Genomic DNA, 17,289 nt, shown 5'->3' with positions numbered 1-17,289 from the left:
TAATGCATTGATACTTATGGGTAATAATTGTCTGACATCTTTATTACTCGTAACTCGTTTCGGTATTATAATAATGATCTTTTTGATCAGCGTGACAAAATTGGAGACACAAGTACCGCACGCCTTCCCTTGCGATTTTTATAAAAGTCGAAATTGCATCTTTGTATCATTTGAATTTTATTTAAAATAAACGTAACGTTTCAACAAAAAATTGCTAAACGTTTCCTAAATATACATAGAATAACTAAAAATATGACTACAATTTATTCAAAAAGTTCTTGCACATCTAAAACAAATGTTATTACTTTTTAGTTTTACATATAGGCGTTCTAGTGGCCTTCTAGTGATTCCAGTGTTTTTATATTTTGGTACTAAGTCTTTCATTTGTTGCATATTAATTTTGACTTTTCTCGTTACGTGTTTTACATAATATATTCCATAAAATTCATTTGATGTCATTTTCTTAACTAAATTGATCTAAAATATATATTACATTTGCCTTTGTAACCTTTATGCCTTTGTGTAATTTAACATAATTTTTGGATGGTTCCATTTGTGTTTAGATGCACAGTTCTCTGCGCCAATAAGAAGCATTTGCAAGGGAAATTCTAAGATTTTTTACTTTCAGTTGTGGCTTTTAATTCATAATCAAGTCGCTTTCATTTCTGCTGTCTACATTTCATTATTTCAAGAATTCCATACATTTAACTTAGCATAGAGAAGTACACTAAAAATTAGATTTATTTTACACATATATACTTTTATATTGATGTGTATATCGTATTTACATAATTAATAGGCAACCACTTAAGCTTAATATAAAAATAAGTATTTTTCTGCAATATAAATTTGCCACAAAATGTACTATAAACCGAAAACTGTACAGTATACAATATTCTTTCTCATCATCGGCATTCAGTTATCATTACCATTATCATTGTCGATCTGCTCAACAGCATTCCTAGCACATTCACAGCGCAATTCCAAACCAAACCCAGCTGCAGCTATCTACCAAACAAGTCTTTGACGAACTTTATTAAAATGGAAACGAGTAATTTTCGATTTCTACCAAATAAGATAAAACAAAAGCAAAAGGTAAATGAGAACATTCTGTCTTTACATGCGCAATTTGACTAATCGGTTTCCTGCATGTATTGCTCGGCATTTAGATCTTTTAGGACTTAAGCTAGTTTGGTTTTGGATTTTGTATGCATGCTTATTCTGTGTGGGGTGCTACTAAAAACAATTAGTACACACTAGCTTCATTGCTGCTGCTTTAATGTCTGCGTGTTGTTGTCGTTGCTGCATCTGATACCTCTAACTTAGTACATTGACTTTCATGAGGCGTACATGCGGTTAATATCATGCTGATATCTGTCCTGGATATCCTTGCGCTTCAGCTTGAAGGCGGCGGTTACCAGTCCCATGTCCGGAGACCAGACCTCCTTACACAGTGTAATGGCGGCGGGAACCTCATATTTTTGCAATTTGCCTTTAAGGTGAAACATTTTGCCATTAAAAACTTCGAAAAATATTAAATTCATTATAGCTTACATTTCCGCGCATGCTCAGCAATTTCCTTGAGAATAGCCTTCTCTATGATCGGTGATGAGCACAGCTCTTCGAAGGTCTTGTCTCCGAGGCCATGTTTCTGTGCCAGCTCCTCCAAATGATTTTGGTTAGGGACGACCAGCGCCACAGTATACTGCTTTGTCGGATCTCCGTATACGCAAATGTTCTCTATGATTCCGCAAGTCTTAAGCTCAGATTCAACCTTGCCAAGAGAGACATATTCGCCGGCCTGCAGCTTAACAAGATCCTTCTTACGATCTGCAATTAGTGGAAAATAATAAATGGACATAACAACAACTGTGCTAAACAACTTACCAATAATCTTAAGTACGCCATCAGCGTGTATTTCGCCAATGTCGCCGGTTTTGAACCATCTCTGTCCATCCTCCTCAAAGAAATCTTCGTTGGTCTTGCCTGGTAACTTGTAGTATCCCTGAGAGACACACTCGCCGCCAATAAGAACCTCGCCCTGGGGATAAGGTTTATTTGTGACGCGGTAGTTGCCTTCTTCCCAGTTGACTAGACGGATGTCGCAGACAGTTAATGGTCCTCCAGTGCGTCCGTAGGTCATATCGCGGTCTAGCATTGGGTGTAAAGTTAGTTAGTTATTGTGAATAGAAAGGTTGATCTGTGAACACTCACAGTCCATGACAGTGGCTCCAGACGTAGTTTCCGTAAGACCATAGCCCTGAATGAGCTCCAGGCACAGACAGGTCTTTATTTGCTCATGTGTGTCTGCTGACAGAGGCGCTCCACCGGACATGATTATGCGCACTTTACCACCCATAAGCTTTGCCACCTTTTTGAACACCAGTCTGCAAAAAAATACAAGATTTAGTTACCATCTCATTATCCTTATGGGTAAATCGTTCTTACTTATCAATCAGCGGCGTCTTGTAGCCCCGCTGCACCCACTTGACTTTGTACTGGTAAAGGAATTTGAAGAGTGATTTCTTGAACGCCGAGCCAGAGTTAACCTTGTCGTTAATGCCCTTGGAAATGCGATCCAGGATCAGCGGCACCGATGTCATGCAGGTGGGCTTCAACACAGTGGCATCGCCTTTGCAACCGCGCTTGATCTTGCTGCTAGTGTCGATCAAAGTCAGAGGGGTCGAGTAGCCTATTGGAACGCCGGTCATAAGACACACACTTTCTGCAACCAATTCAAAAACATGAGCCAGGGGCAGGAATCCAATCAAAACATCATCCGGATAGATTGGCACCATGTCAACAAAGCCCTTCATTGTTGCAATGCAGTTCTTGTGGGAGAGCAGGACGCCCTTTGGTGTGCCAGTGGAACCGGAAGTGTACATGATAATGGCAATGTCATCACCCTTGGGTGGAACGTGCTCTGTGGGATGCAAAATTAAGCTAATTAATAATTGAACTCATTTCACTTAAGTCTACAAATTGAAATATTTAAAAACATGTTATGGTAGAGTATGCTAAACATATCCTGTCAACATTTTAGTTCAGAATAAATACCGCTTAGTTTCGGTAAACATAAAAATCTTTCCAAATTGTGTAGGGTGATTTTTTAGTTCAGACACAATTCGAAATGGCTGAAATCCTGGAGGAGTTCATCACCCTAACGCCCTTGACTTGTGTGCAACAATGCAATGCCTTGCTAGGCCCAACATCAGGAAAACCGAGAAGCTGCTTTGTATTTTTTACACTATTTGGCGTTTACTGCGGCGTTCTCATCTTTCGGACGTATCGTACATATTCCTCTAAGGAAGAAGGAGACAGGGAGAATATAACAGAAGGAGTTACCCTTGAGACTAAAGCGGAAAATTTGAACATAGGACCAGGCCCCAGTCTAGTGAATGAATTTGTGGAGCAAGCGAAGCCGATTCTGTTGCAGCCCGTCGAGTTTTCCAGTACTGACATGAGGTGAGAGGTGTAGATAAAAGCACTAGATGACCTATAAACTCATTTTGTCTCTTCATTAGATGGCGCTATTGCAACCACTTGCCGGAACCGGAACTAAAATCAGATTCTGATAGTGAAAACGGAGTAACCGAGAGAAATGATATTGATGACCTCGAAAGAATGAGCAATGTTGTAGATAATAATGATGAACACAAGCCGGCTGCATCCACATCGAATGCAACGACTCAGGCCCATGACGATAACGCCGATAGTGAACACGTCGAGCCCACACTCTTCTCGGTGTGATTTACAATAAATTTAAGCAAATCTGTCGTGTGATTTACATTGAAATAAATCAACTTTTAACACCCTTTCCAAACGTACCAAATTTACTGTCCTGCCCGGTCTTGACAACTTGGTTAAATGGCAGGATCTTGACGCCCTCCTTAAAGCCAGTAGTTTCCGTCTTTTGCAGCTGATCCTCAATATAGATAATGGTCTTCACCAGTGGGCACTTGTCCAGCAGCGTCTTAAATTTGGGAAGCAGATCATGAGAGGTGATAACCGTGGTGACTTCCGTTTCAGTGATGCCTGGCAACAGATTAAAATATTACTTTAGAGCCATACACATGGTCATCCAATTTTCTTACAGTGAGCAACTCCATCATCGCCCAATGTTGCATAGACGGTGACAATGGGCATAGCCTGCTTAAAGCATCCGTGGGCAGCAATCATCCACTCGGCTCGCGTCTCGGCAAAGATGACAATGTTCTCGCGTGGTTTCTGGCCAAGTTCTCGCAGACCGCGCCCAAAATTAGCCGCCGTGCGCTCCGCTTCGGTGAACGTCTTCCACTTGTAGTCACCCAGGTTGTACTTCTTGAAGACTCGTCCGTTTTGCTGCACCTCATCCTCCTCGCTGAGTATCTGCCGGGTGCCCAGACAACGCTTCGACGTATAAGTTTTGGCCACATAGTTGAATACCTTCTCCAGGGTGTCGATGTTCTCCTGCAACATCTTCACATGGACATCCCGTGGCGGGTCCGTGGTCCGGTAGGTCAGCTCATTGTCATCGTTCCGCACGATCTTTGCCTGGAAAATGATCAAAATCGTGGCGATAAGTTTAACGTCGTGTTAGTGATCGCGATTTAAAAAGAAACGCCTGATTAAGGGAGGGACCACAAAGTAGAATCGACAGAGAGATATAACGGACATGTGAGTTTTCGAGGATTTGTTGAGGTGAGGGCCATAACTCAGGAGATCATGTTTCATTGACCAACACCAAAAAGAGTCTCCAAATAGGGGTTCAACTCTGGGCACGATCACCAGTCCCTGGAACATTCATTGTGCGTGTGTGGTGTTTTGTATGGGGGTGCCCCAATGTGTGTGTGTGTGAGTGTGTTTGTATGTGTATTCGTGTAGTTCCATAACAGATAGTATTATTAAATAATTAAAAACACATTTTCAAAAGTTAAACCTCTATGTCATCCGGCGCGTACTTGGACTCATCGACCAACATTTTCTGGTTAATGGGCTTGGCCTGTAGAGGAAGGAGGAGTTGAGATATGCGATGAGAAGCTAGTTAACCGTGGTATTACATAGAGTTGCTGATCCCTAGTTACATTTTTATTTTAAAAGATTATTGCAAGTTGCAATCCAATTTTTGATGCAAGCGATTTTTTATTCACAACGTTGGCATTCCCTTGGTAACCCATAAACCTTATCAGCCGACTGAAAAGGCCAACCAAAATGAGTTCCATTTAGATAGTGAAAAATCAGATAAAAGTGTACCTCAGGTGGAGCCTAAGCGAGTTATAACTGAAAATATTGTTGTGTTGGTTCCTTCTAGGCAGCTAGAATTTTTGTTTTGAATTGATACCTTTATTTATTTGTTAATTTTATTGTAAAGCAGTGTTTATCGCGACATTCGTTCTTGAATTTGAAATTATTTTAGTTTCGAGAAAAGACTGTGAGCAACGCAATGATCCAACTCAGCAACGAAGTCGAACAATTCCTCCATGCACGTCTCAGTTGTTTTGGACTTGCCATTCACGCGATCGTTGCACTCTTGATACTTGTTGTACAGGGACCCGATGTGACCTTTGGCCTGGCACTTCTCCCTAAGGGCTGCTTGCGGATCAACTAACTCCTGCTCGTCGTCATCGGCCTTGACGACAGGCACCGAAGACCAGCTATGAAACGCCATATCAATAGCTTCCAGGGAATATGACAAATTTGATTTGTAGGAAATGTTATCAGCTTAACTCTCACTTCGAAATTGTTTTTTTTTTTTTTTTGGACAGAGAGCTAAGGATTTCCCACTTGCAAAGCTTACTTGATACTTGAAAAGATGGTAGAGATATTCTATGATTTCTAAACCCCTAACAAGTCCTGATTCATGGTTCTCTTATCGGGACCACATGCGATGTCTTTATGGCCTGACAACTGGTGCAATTATCAAACAGCCATAAAAATGAAAGAAAGGAAATCGGATAAGCTAATTGTCGCATAAATTGCGAATCCCTGAAAAAGGCAAAGAGATAGTGGAAATAGTGGACCTGGTCAATAAATCAAAAGTCGTCATCCATATAGATTAGACAATAAAATGAACATAAAGAACCCACCTGGCAAGAACAAGCCGTAAAGTGGGGAAAATTAAATGCGGAAAAGAACTAATTGAAACTGATAACCAAGGGTGCACTTTTTTAATAAATATATACGAAACTAAAGCAGCTAGATTGTAGCTGGGTAGGCAGCAGACCCCTGTACTTTGGAACGTCCAGTGCAAAGTCGAAAGTATTTCAACTACTCGATTCTAGAGATAGTTACACCCGTCGCACTGATTGGCCGGGTAAGCCTATGGTATTTTCCATTAGTTTCAGCTAGCCAGGTTTATCCCGAATCCTGTCAACGCACTTACCTTTACTCGGCGCGAGTCCTGGCGGCGTTTCCAGGGCTTTTGCAGCACCAAGTAAACCGGAAGGGTGATGATGTCGTACACGAAGGCGATCGCCTTGATCGCGCCAATAGCGCTCTGCACCCAGAAGCTGTCCATTCTGAAAGGGGCAATATAAAAAGTCAAATTAGTGGCCAATTGGTATGCAAATTTCAGCGGAATGAACTATTGGTTTCACCGCCTCGTCAATTATTCGCCCGGTTGGCTCTTCCAAAGACTCTCCCACCATTGCACCCACCCACTCGTTGTAGCGCCGTCGCAAGCCGAAAACCAACTGATATGACCACCTGCCGCTGCTGCCACTGTTAGTTAGCAGGTCTTGAATGTCCGTAGGCGGAAAGGGGTAGACACTCTCACGCTCACTTTGGTTCTGGGTGCTCAGAAAACGCTTTTCAAACGGGCGATAACCGGTGGAGAGCTCTAAAGTGTTCGGCTTTTTATCAGCTAAAGATTGCTTAGCCCTAAAGCGCCGAAGTCCGAATCGCCTGTACGCATCACTCCTAAGTGGCCCCGAACTCGGCTATTGTAATAAACTGAAACTTAAGTGTATGTCTGGTACTAGTCTGAACCCTATTATACGTCCGGCACCATATCTGCCATTTAGAAACAATCTAGTTGGCTTGCCAAGTACTTCATAAATCGTGTCAAAAATCATGGGTACTTGCAATATTTTATTAATTTTCGAGCAATCTTTATTACTCAAATACTTTACAAAATTATGACCCAATATGGGGAGTATTTCCTAATTTTCAAATACACAGTTGCTAATAGGCTTTTTTCTTGACATTCTTATCGTTTAGTATATTTTTGTACTTATTGACATCCGAAAATAACCGAAAGATTTGTCGGTAACTCTTACTTTCCTTGCAATTCCATTAGGACAGCCGCCATTTTAAACGTTCTTATCATCACGATATTTATAATTAAAATTAGACAAAAAATTCATGCCAAATATTTTTAAATTTTGATTTATAATTATAAGTCTGAACGACTGCCACCAGAACACTAGATAAACTTATTATCGCAATGCCTAATTAATTAAAATGCCTCGCGATTTATTATAAAACACTGTAAAGCATTTTACTAAGAACTTCGCTTACTGATTATTGATTATCGCTCGTTGGCGGATTAAATAGAAAACCAGTTATTAGCATACGGCCAAGATAGAAGCTAGTTAAATAGGAAGCGAGTCATGCTGAGACTCGCACTTCTTCATAAATATGTATGGATAATTATTTAATTGAATACTACATATATGCCGGTCGTGGCATATTTGAGCGTGCTCAAAGTGTGGCACTTTTTATAATTCCTAGTAAAAAGTGTAGTTGAAGACTGCACTCTTGATAAAGACATCGTGTGTGAGTGCTGGCCTGATAAGCAAATCGAACGAAAGCCTTGAACTTGGACTGCGCAAAATGGCATGACGTCAATTTCCCGGGCCAAGGAGCTTAAAAGGTTGCGATATGTCAAAAGCAATTTAATAAACCGCTAATAGAAAGTTTTAAAAAAAAATGTAATAAAGATGTAAAAAGGCCAATTATTTAAGCAAAATGTTTGCACTATCTCTGTAATTGACAGTCAGCTCTCTTAATAATATTATTTACGGAGTCAAAAGAAAATCCACAACCACAAGCTTACACTGAGTAATGTACTTATGAAACACAAAAAACGGGTTCAACACTAAACAGCTCTTATATTATAAATGTCTTTACTCACTGCGCATCGTCTTCGATGAACATCTTGCTGCTTCTTCTTTACTTGTCCGATCAATGAATTGAATGAGTGCTTTCTGATCGGTAGTGGAAATGGTGGGTGTGAGGCGTATCCTCCAAAAGAGCCTAGCTCTGATTAATGGCAAGAACGAACAAACAGTGGACGCAACAATAATAGGATGATGTCAGGTATTCCTCTCCAGATGTTCAGTTTGTAGTTTCACCTGCAACCAATAAGAGAACAAATATATGCATTTATGTAGTGCTAATGAGGTAGGACGAGAAAATGGGAAGAGACAACTGACGAGGAAATCATGAAAATCTGCATTGCTGCATTAAACCGATACCAAAATGTGTGATGACATAATTACAAAGCACCTTTGAGCACACAGAAAAAACATAATTCTATAAGGTGCTATGTAGCTTAGTTTATATCTTAGTACAGAAAGTAATTTCCCCATTGCATTCTTAAAATAGGTTATAATAATCAAATCGAGCGTAAATATATTTGTTTCCCAATTAGCAAACTGTGCGGTCTTCGTAAATATTATAATCAAATCAGAACCTGAAGTCCAAACAAGTTGTTGTTAAGCTTTCGGCATTTCTGGATACTTGCCAGAAAATCAAATTGCTGATAAAAAGAAAGAACAATTCAAGATAGTAGAGAATGGGGGATACGTATATTGGGAAATTTTAAAATTAGGCAGTCAGGTTAAAAAAGCAAGAGAGCGATTGCGTAATCAGTTTCCCAACACCTCAAATTCACTCTCTCTTTCATTTCGCCCATTAGTTAGGCGGAGAAACATTGGCATAGGTCGGGGATTCAGTAGAAACTATACAAATTCTTTGGCATTTATTTACACAACTTACAAAAGAACGCCTTTGCGCTGTTTTTGCCTTTTGTTTATGAACAAGTGTTGCAGGCAAGGTCCAAAGTCCAAAGACGCACCGAGGTTTATCCGCTCTGAAAGCCGATATCAAATGGGTTCCTTAGAATCTGCCGGCCCTGATAAGCAACGAAGAGCATTCCGCTCCAAGGCGCCAAAGTTCGCCTCTTATGCAACCGCTCAAAACCCTCAAATCACATGACATGCGAGTGATACAAAAAGGGTATACGAGTCAAAACTCCGTATCAGTCTGCTCCGGCGCAGTGCATTGAACTGACCCCAAAATACAGATCTTCTGCCTGCTTATCCCTCGCACCTCTGACATATGGTTAAAACGCGGAGCAGAAGAGTCGAAACCGTAAGCGTTGTGAATACGTGTTTTGTTTGCGAAGAAAGACAATATGAAAAAGAAAGACAATATGAAAACATAAAGACTGCGAAAACAACAACACTTCGGTATTTAACCAAAGTATATGCAAAACAATCGCCACTGTGGGTTGGAAAAGTTGTTAGGTAGATACTCCTTGTTATTATTTTTAGTTAGGGTAGATAACAACATTAAACATTAAAGTGTTAATATAAACATTAACATACAAACACAAATTAAAGAACTGCAGTATTTTAAGCGAAACTGAACCAGAGCTCAAAATTTTACTCTTTTGCATACCACTGTGCGAAGTTAAAGAAGTTTAAGCAACGCGGACACGGGCGAAAGTTGTTAAACTGCCTTTGTAGGTAAATGAGTTAAAATTAAATGTAAATAAAATACATGTCCGTGGGTCAGTTGCAGCCATTTTGATCTTGTGCCCCGGGTGCAAAGTTGGAGCTCTATGTACACAAAAAGATACTTATGTTTAGAACGATATTGCAGAGAATGGCGTGTTGGAAGCAAAGGTTATGCCGAGTGTTCTGTCTAACTAAGCAATCATGGTCCGCTTGAAAACAATAAGGAAATTGTGCACATTAGGCCTGTGATTACTGTAATCCGAACTTTGGACCGCCCCTCTGGTCGGCAGTGTGCGATGTCGCACATGTGAAAAAATTATGGTGGATGTGCCTAAATAAGCACTGCTCTGAGAACTGATTGAATCAGAACCGATTCGTACAACTTGTGGGTTAGATAACACACCCGGCGTATGCGTAATGTCTTACAACGAGCACTTAAAGCGGTACAGAAGGTCAACAGCCAACAGACGCCTTTTCGAAAGCAAGATAACATTGAGATTAAAACTTATTTTGGAACAACACTTCCAAATTTAGGCATTGCTTAAATGCTTTTTTAATGACTGTGATGTCAGAAAGTTGTTATAATGCAATTAAAGGATCGAATAAGGCTAAACTTAAAACCTATCTTGGTATCAATGGAATCATAAACCATAAACACAAACGTTTTAGGAATACTACAGTTCAACATGTATAATTTATTGATCAGCCTCACGAATAAGCTAAAATGCACTAACTGATAACCCAAAGCTCTTGGGCATATTCGGAGATCTCGTGGTAACAACTTTCCCAAATTCCAGTTAATCAACAGGCGAAATGAACTATACATTCAGCAGATTGCACACTACGAACTGCTTCTAATTTCAGAGTGAAACTCACTTAATTGCCTCTATTAAGACAAAGGCACAAACCTTGAATTAATTACAGCTGAACGGCAGGTACTTGTAACTGGTGCTGTTTCCGTTTTCCTATTGATTGCTATTATTATTTGCGCTCATTGCACGACAAACTGCAATCGGTCGAAATGCATTGGGCAAACGAACACGTCGTGCTTGATTTAATCAGAAAATACACCTGAAATCGCCACGAAAGTAGAGATTACGAAGTAGAGCATACCTCGAACTTGAAACGCCGTTTTAAGACTGTTATTTGTATTTTGCTGACGCCAATGCAACTGCCACTTCACAAATCGGAAAACTCAAGCCAAGTGAGCTGCCAAAGTCCAAGATCGCTTTTAGCTCCAAGCGCAGACATTACAAAATTGCCAAACAATGCCAAAAAATTCGAGTGCAAAGCGCTCTACACTAATTGTGTGGTATAGCAACAACAAAGAGAAAACTTTAAATCACAAAGAACACGTCACCAGAAATGCCTCAGACAAAAACGTGTCCACTTACGTGGACTTCATTTCTGTGTTTCGTGCAAAATTCAGTACGAGTATACCCCACTCTGCTGTGGAAGTTGCGCAGCAGAAAAATCAAAGGGTGACTCAACTCTTTCCCTTTGCAGTTTGGGTAATACATTCCCGGCTCCAGTTTTAGCCACCTGCGTACCTGTGTGCTCGCTTCCCCGTCGATCAGCTGCGTTATTGTTTACAATTGGAAATGTACCTACAGCGCTTGCATAAATGCCACTTGAACTTTGGCCAAGGTGTCGGCGTTCATGGGAAATAGCAACGGGAACTACCGACTGCCTTGACATTGAAACGGGGCGGGCGGTGGAATGGAGGGACCGCCGCGAGTGCGCACTATGCAAAATGTGAATTAAATTGCAACATTTGATTCACTTATTTCCAGGCAAGCGGCGTTACGTGAGTGTCTGCCATACCTCCGAATGCCTCGCTCCCTCGAGCGGCGATTCTCTGGCGAATAATGGGGTAACAAAATCATCGTATGACTGTGTCAAAGTCCGAAATAAAAATACTTTTTGCAGTCGCAGTCGCAGAACACACATGAAAACGAGAAGAATTGCTCAAACGAGATTGAAATGATGCAAACAACAGTTGTGCACAGAGCGAAATAACACTTGTTTGGTGGCTTATTTAAGAGATTAGCTTTGGAACAAACAAAACCGGTTTTTTTACAAAATATATAAATAAATCTTTATCTGGATATTTTAATTTAAAGGTTCTAGCCAAACAACATTGGTTGCAAAGGTTCTAATTGGATTATTTAAGCTATCCAAGTTCTTGTATAACAATTTTAAAGAGAAGACTTGAAAAATATTAGTATTCCATGCACTCTCATTATTTATAAATAAAGATAAGAATAATCATAGGTTTTGAAATTAAAACATACAATCCATGTGGCAACTATTGGAAAATATTTTCGGTGTGACCTCAACAGCATCAGCAAGTGAGAAGTGAGAACTTTTGCACGGGCGTTGAATATTTCACTGAATGAAAGAGTAGCAAACACGGCAAACAAACAAGCAAACGAGTGACCGTCTGTGTGTGGGAGTGTTTTGGAGGCGAACTGAAAATAAATACGATTACCTCCGGCGAAGAAAGAGAGATAGAGAAAGGAGAGCGCTACACCCACACGACCGCAGAGAAGAAAGATCGGCACACTCTCTTTTGCACTCGCTCACCTCGCATGAACATGAACACTCGAGATAGTCACGTATGCATGTGTGTATGTAAATGGGAGTGTGTGAAAGTAAGGCAGTTGCGTAGCGCTAAAATAAATGACCTAGACAAACGAGTACTTATCTTTAGAGTGACCATCACCGCGGAGCACGTGCTCGAGTGAAATTTTCCAGGGAAATACAGACTTTGGCAATGATCGCGAGAGGTGGGGGCTGTGGCGAAGTCAAACGGCCAAACGGCCGGTTTAATCGAAGCGGTACTGCGCGAAAACCGGTTAGAAAATCCAACAAAGTCATGACTAAAACAAACACCATCCAGGGGCTTAGATCAAAAGGGGCCCAAATACCTCTCTTGAATGTGAACGGTGTATAACTCCGTTTGGCAAAAGTTCCTTCGCAAACTACTGCCCCTGAAACTGAAATACAAACCAACTTGTTTTCTAAACCAGACGCTTGCCAAACATAGAGCATTGGAAACCGCAACAAGGTAGAAAATTCGGTTGGTATGCCAACTAGCGATAGAACCGGAAACCAAAACATTGGAGAGATTAAGCACTCGGGAAAATGTATCAATCTATCTAGTTTATATAATTAAACACTTTATAGAGGTTAATATATTGGTTTTATTTCAAGTTTTACTTTTATTCATACTCTACAACTTGGTAATTGTAAAAATATATATAAATTTTAAGATATTATTCCACCTTTTTTGGTATTCAATTAATAAAAATAACTCAAAAATAAGTTTTCGCTCAGTGTTACATTGAAATAAATCGGACATTAGAACCTAATCCAAACATAATTCGCTGAATTCCAATTGGCACTCAAAAAAAAGAACAAAGCTATACATTTGTAATAAGATGCAACGCAATATGCAGCTGTTGCATCGAGCTGATCAAAAAATACAGTTAAGTTAGTTTGTTGAAGGCTGTCTGAAGGGGGGTTGGGTTGGAAAAAGGCCGATTACAGATTGTCGTTACAACCCGAATTCGAATCCGAAAAACAGGGGCGGCTGCGAGTAGACGAAGGGAGGAGTGTGGGTCAGACATCAGTCCCCCGACATCGCGTGACTATTTTTGACTTTGCACCCGGAGAGACATCGAGTGAGTGCACAGTACACAGTACACAGACTGTTATTACTATTCATTTAAACATACAATAGTTAAATTTATATTATCTAAAATAAAGCACAATGTATTTTTAGCCCTTATACATATGCCACATTTTGGATGTTAAGCAATATGAAATTGCGACATAACAGAAGTAGTAGTTCAATAACATTTTATAGATCACTTTGCTCAGTGTAGCATTGAAAAAAGTCACGAGGCGCTGGGCGAGGGACGGCGACGAGGTGTGAGTGCTTTGGGGTGGTTGGGTGGCAAGCCTCAAGCTGTGTGGCACGTTTTTCCTTTGATATACCAGCTGAAAATCGTATGAGTTTCAGGGGAAATTGTGCCGCCGTGAAGCTTAAAACAAAGCACAATAACAATGCGGCGAAGAGAGCGAGATTGGGAGAGCCGGTTGCATGTAAGTGAGTGTGAGTGGGAGTGTACTGTACTGCACTGTGGGTTTACGGCGAAGAGCACAGGAGAGAGTCAGGGGCAAAGTGTAAAAGGTCAAAGAGCAAATTGTTTACATAAAGCAACCGCACGGAGAGACGGGCGGAAAACTGGGCGGCCTGACCATGAATGAAAGCTGCGACCGGCAAACGTGGCCCGCCCACGAGGCGAGCATTTTCAGCTTAACCACCCAGAAGAATTTTCTTATTTGGAGTTTTTGTCTGCTCCTAAATTCCAATGTCCGAATTTTAATGAATAATTATTGAACACTTGTAAGGTACACCATGTCAGTGATACCATTTATAAAGGAGTAACAAAACAGAGTTTAAATAACTGTTATACTGACTAATAACCATTTAAAGGTTTATTTCCTGCCTGCATATTTATAAGGGGGTTTTCATAACCAATATCTCGATTGTTGACTTCCTCTACTTAAAACAAGTGTGTGTCTGAACTCTTGAACAGCTCTCAAATACGGGTAGATTTTAAAGCACTCCCATTATCAATTAATAGTCTGGGTCGCTTAAAGGTTTCTAATAAAATAGCTCTTTACAATCAAGTAGATTTGCAATTGCAAATTGAACATATTGAACATTTGTTAATGTTAGAATTTGTTTAACTTCTATGTAAATATAACTTTCTGAATAAGGGTATTTCCCCAAGCTTTACCATACGACTAAGGATCGCCCGGCAGTCGGCTGTAAGCACATAACGAGGCTTATCGCACATCTACATATATGGTCCCGGTGAACTTTTAAATCACTTCGATGTGCCGCTTAGTTTGTCCGCACCTTGAGAATAACTACGGGCAGAGGCGATTTGAGCGATATTCCGATTATTAAGTGCTTCCACCTCGGATGTCTGAGCCGTGTTTCCGGCGCAAAAGTGGAAACCGCGCCCTAGAAACAAAAGCGTGGCACGAAAAGTGCAACCAACCCAGTCAGTCAGCCTCTCCACCGACCACCCACCACCCACCGCTCAGCTGGTCGCGAGGTATTGAAAACAGATGATACACGTCACACACACGCCCACACACCCCCGGGTGCCTCAGATAAAACTCGCATGATTTTCAGTTGGTATAACAAGCCGAGACAAAGAGAGCGCAGCTCTCTCCTAAGAGCGAGATTGCGCAGAACGCGTTACAAGAAACTTACACGTGCAAGCCAGGTAGGGGAAAAGCAGCGAGAGAGCGAAATGAGAGCTTTGTTTATGTGCGTAGGTCTTCATTGGAATGGGACTCTCGCCGCATCTAATTACAATTTAAACTGCCTTGGGAAGGAATGCAATTAACAGGTTAAAAATAACGGTAAGGCAGCCGTGAACTACAGTGGAGCTTTTAATAGCCAGATGCTGACTGAGGTAACGAAGACAATGTAATAAAACTTTTGATTTTGTATAAATGAAATTAAATTTACACCTTTAATTATAATGAATGTGACATTGGTGACTACTTTAATTACTTATTAGGTGGACCACACTCTTTTTAAGGTCGTAATAAAAAGTAAAGTCACACATTAAAGTAATTTACTAATACTGCTCATTTACTGCTATTATAACTCTAAAATGTATGCAAAAAAAAAACATTGAAAAGTAATCATGGTCTCGCCTCATGTTTTTATGTGCGACAGTCCACGCTCGATAAGAAGAATGTACACTAATCCCCACAAAAACGGGTTCAAGGGGTTCTCATGGGTGCTGAATTCCCAGCCGAAGTTATTTACTAAATGCCATTGGTGTCGCTACTTCGGGAAGCCCGACTGTACTCGACTGGCGAAAGCCAAACAAATCAATAAACAAACATCAAACAGCAAACAAAATACGTCTGGGTGCCAATGGCAACCAATTGCATAAGGAAAGTGCAGTGGCACCTTCACTAACACTGTGGCTTTCAAATTGGGTCAAGAGAGTGGAGGACTGTTGATTCCTGGCCACGAATCCGGATTTATTCGGTAAATAGACACGGTGGCGTGACAGCCTATTGGGAAAAGGAAGCCGGTGGAGGAGAAGTAGGCTCCAGACTTACCTTCTTATAGAGGCTAGTTCCCAGTTCTGAGCGGCAGTTGCGGGAGTTTTGGAGGGCGCACACACATGCAACGATTGTTAGAACAAAATACAGAAATCAGGCAATGGATCGTAACAGATCACTGATCGAAGTATATCGCCGATTATATAAAATGACGTTTTGACAATAAGAACGCACGGACACACACACACACACGCGTGGTAACGCACACGTAATGCCAGCATAAAATAAAATGTTGCGTTGGCTTCAACACGTTTTTCCTCCTCTCAGCTATTTCTGTATTTCTGTTCGTTCTGGGAACTCTCGGATATTTATTTTAGATAGTCAACGTTGCGCTTTAATTGATAAAACTTTCGCAAAACTTTCACAAAACTGCACAATTGCCCACTAGCGCACAAGAGCACTCACACAGACGCAGGCTGAGCAACATCGCACGTGTGTGAGTGTCGGTGTGTTTATCACGCCACTCGAAAAACACTTTTCTACTTACACACAATACACTCGTGAGTTGTATTTTATAAACTGCGTTTCAATGTTGTTTTTTAGTGAATTCTTGCTTTAGTTAGTTTGGCGCCCGCAGAAGTGACGGAATGGCGCACAACGTTCTCAAATCACGTTAAGTTTGTTTCTGAACATTTTCGCCGTTTTGCTTTTGCCACGAGATTATTTTCTTTCTCCTTCGCCGCGGCTCTCTGCCACTCTCTCTCTCTCTGACTCTTTAGCTTACGCACACACTTGCGGCTGCCCGAATGCCGATAATGACTCTCTCCTTCCTGTGTGTGTGTGTGTTGTTCTGGCGTTTGCAATCAATCTTCTTGCTGACAATTGATTTTTTTCCATTGCATCGAATGCATTTTCACTCATATCATGCCACCCATGTTTGCTGAAATACTTGAACGGCCTCTTTTCCACGGTTTGTGCAGAAATCTACTCACGCATCAAAAACTATTTAAAAATTGCAACCAGTGTTACCAGATGTTTATTGAGCTGTGTACTTCACAACCCAGGTCTCGTACTAAAAAATCCGGGTTTGCCTGTAAATTTAAAAAGTGGTTACTTCTTAAAGGTAAACGAACTGAAAATAGCAATATAAGGAACTGAGGAGAGTTATTGCAGTGGATGATCAATCCCAGTACACAGTAAATGAGAATTACACCATACATATATTTTTTACTTCAAGAACGAGAGAAATTATTTCTAAGTTGTGATGCTTCTGTCTAAGCGTGTAATCAAATATTCGTCTACCCGATCAAATGAATTAAAAATGAAGGAAACGAAATAATAAAATAAAACAAATCAAGTCAGTTTGAACGTAATCAGCGTCAAGTAAATTAAGCCTACAATGTTCTGACCTAATTTTTCTCACGGTGCAGAAAAGCTTAGCAGAGACTTTAACCAAAGT

General features: G+C 40.7%; 3 protein-coding genes across 7 annotated transcripts; 1 reads left to right on the top strand and 2 right to left on the bottom strand.

Annotated features, from left to right (window-relative positions):
• Positions 1-333: 333 nt before the first annotated feature.
• LOC120444114 (long-chain-fatty-acid--CoA ligase 3) lies at positions 334-16,777 on the bottom strand. 5 transcript variants are annotated; one of them, XM_039623644.2, is made up of 12 exons: positions 16,378-16,777; positions 15,888-15,913; positions 8,114-8,333; positions 6,362-6,497; positions 4,919-4,981; positions 4,095-4,533; positions 3,829-4,035; positions 2,449-2,923; positions 2,215-2,387; positions 1,888-2,151; positions 1,555-1,830; positions 334-1,492 (listed from the first exon to the last, which is right to left on the bottom strand). In XM_039623644.2, the coding sequence occupies exons 3-12, from the start codon at positions 8,134-8,136 to the stop codon at positions 1,338-1,340; spliced, it is 2,211 nt and encodes a 736-aa protein (XP_039479578.1). In that variant the 5' UTR covers positions 8,137-8,333; positions 15,888-15,913; positions 16,378-16,777; the 3' UTR covers positions 334-1,337. The 5 variants fall into 5 exon arrangements, with proteins under 5 accessions (XP_039479578.1, XP_039479579.1, XP_039479582.1 ...); XM_039623645.2 differs by lacking the exon at positions 15,888-15,913; XM_039623648.2 differs by lacking the exon at positions 4,919-4,981 and having other exon boundaries at positions 16,378-16,773.
• LOC120444116 lies at positions 3,032-3,817 on the top strand. Its single transcript, XM_039623649.2, has 2 exons — positions 3,032-3,465; positions 3,525-3,817. Exons 1-2 carry the CDS (start codon positions 3,131-3,133, stop codon positions 3,748-3,750), a joined length of 561 nt encoding a protein of 186 aa, XP_039479583.1. The 5' UTR covers positions 3,032-3,130; the 3' UTR covers positions 3,751-3,817.
• Positions 5,301-5,889, bottom strand: LOC120444117 (cytochrome b-c1 complex subunit 6, mitochondrial). The gene has a single exon (XM_039623650.2). It carries the CDS (start codon positions 5,645-5,647, stop codon positions 5,387-5,389), a length of 261 nt encoding a protein of 86 aa, XP_039479584.1. The 5' UTR covers positions 5,648-5,889; the 3' UTR covers positions 5,301-5,386.
• Positions 16,778-17,289: the final 512 nt, after the last annotated feature.

Source organism: Drosophila santomea, chromosome 2L, assembly GCF_016746245.2.
Source record: "Drosophila santomea strain STO CAGO 1482 chromosome 2L, Prin_Dsan_1.1, whole genome shotgun sequence".
Taxonomy (NCBI): Eukaryota; Metazoa; Arthropoda; class Insecta; order Diptera; family Drosophilidae; genus Drosophila; species Drosophila santomea.
This window is presented reverse-complemented; position numbering and strand designations above follow the sequence as displayed.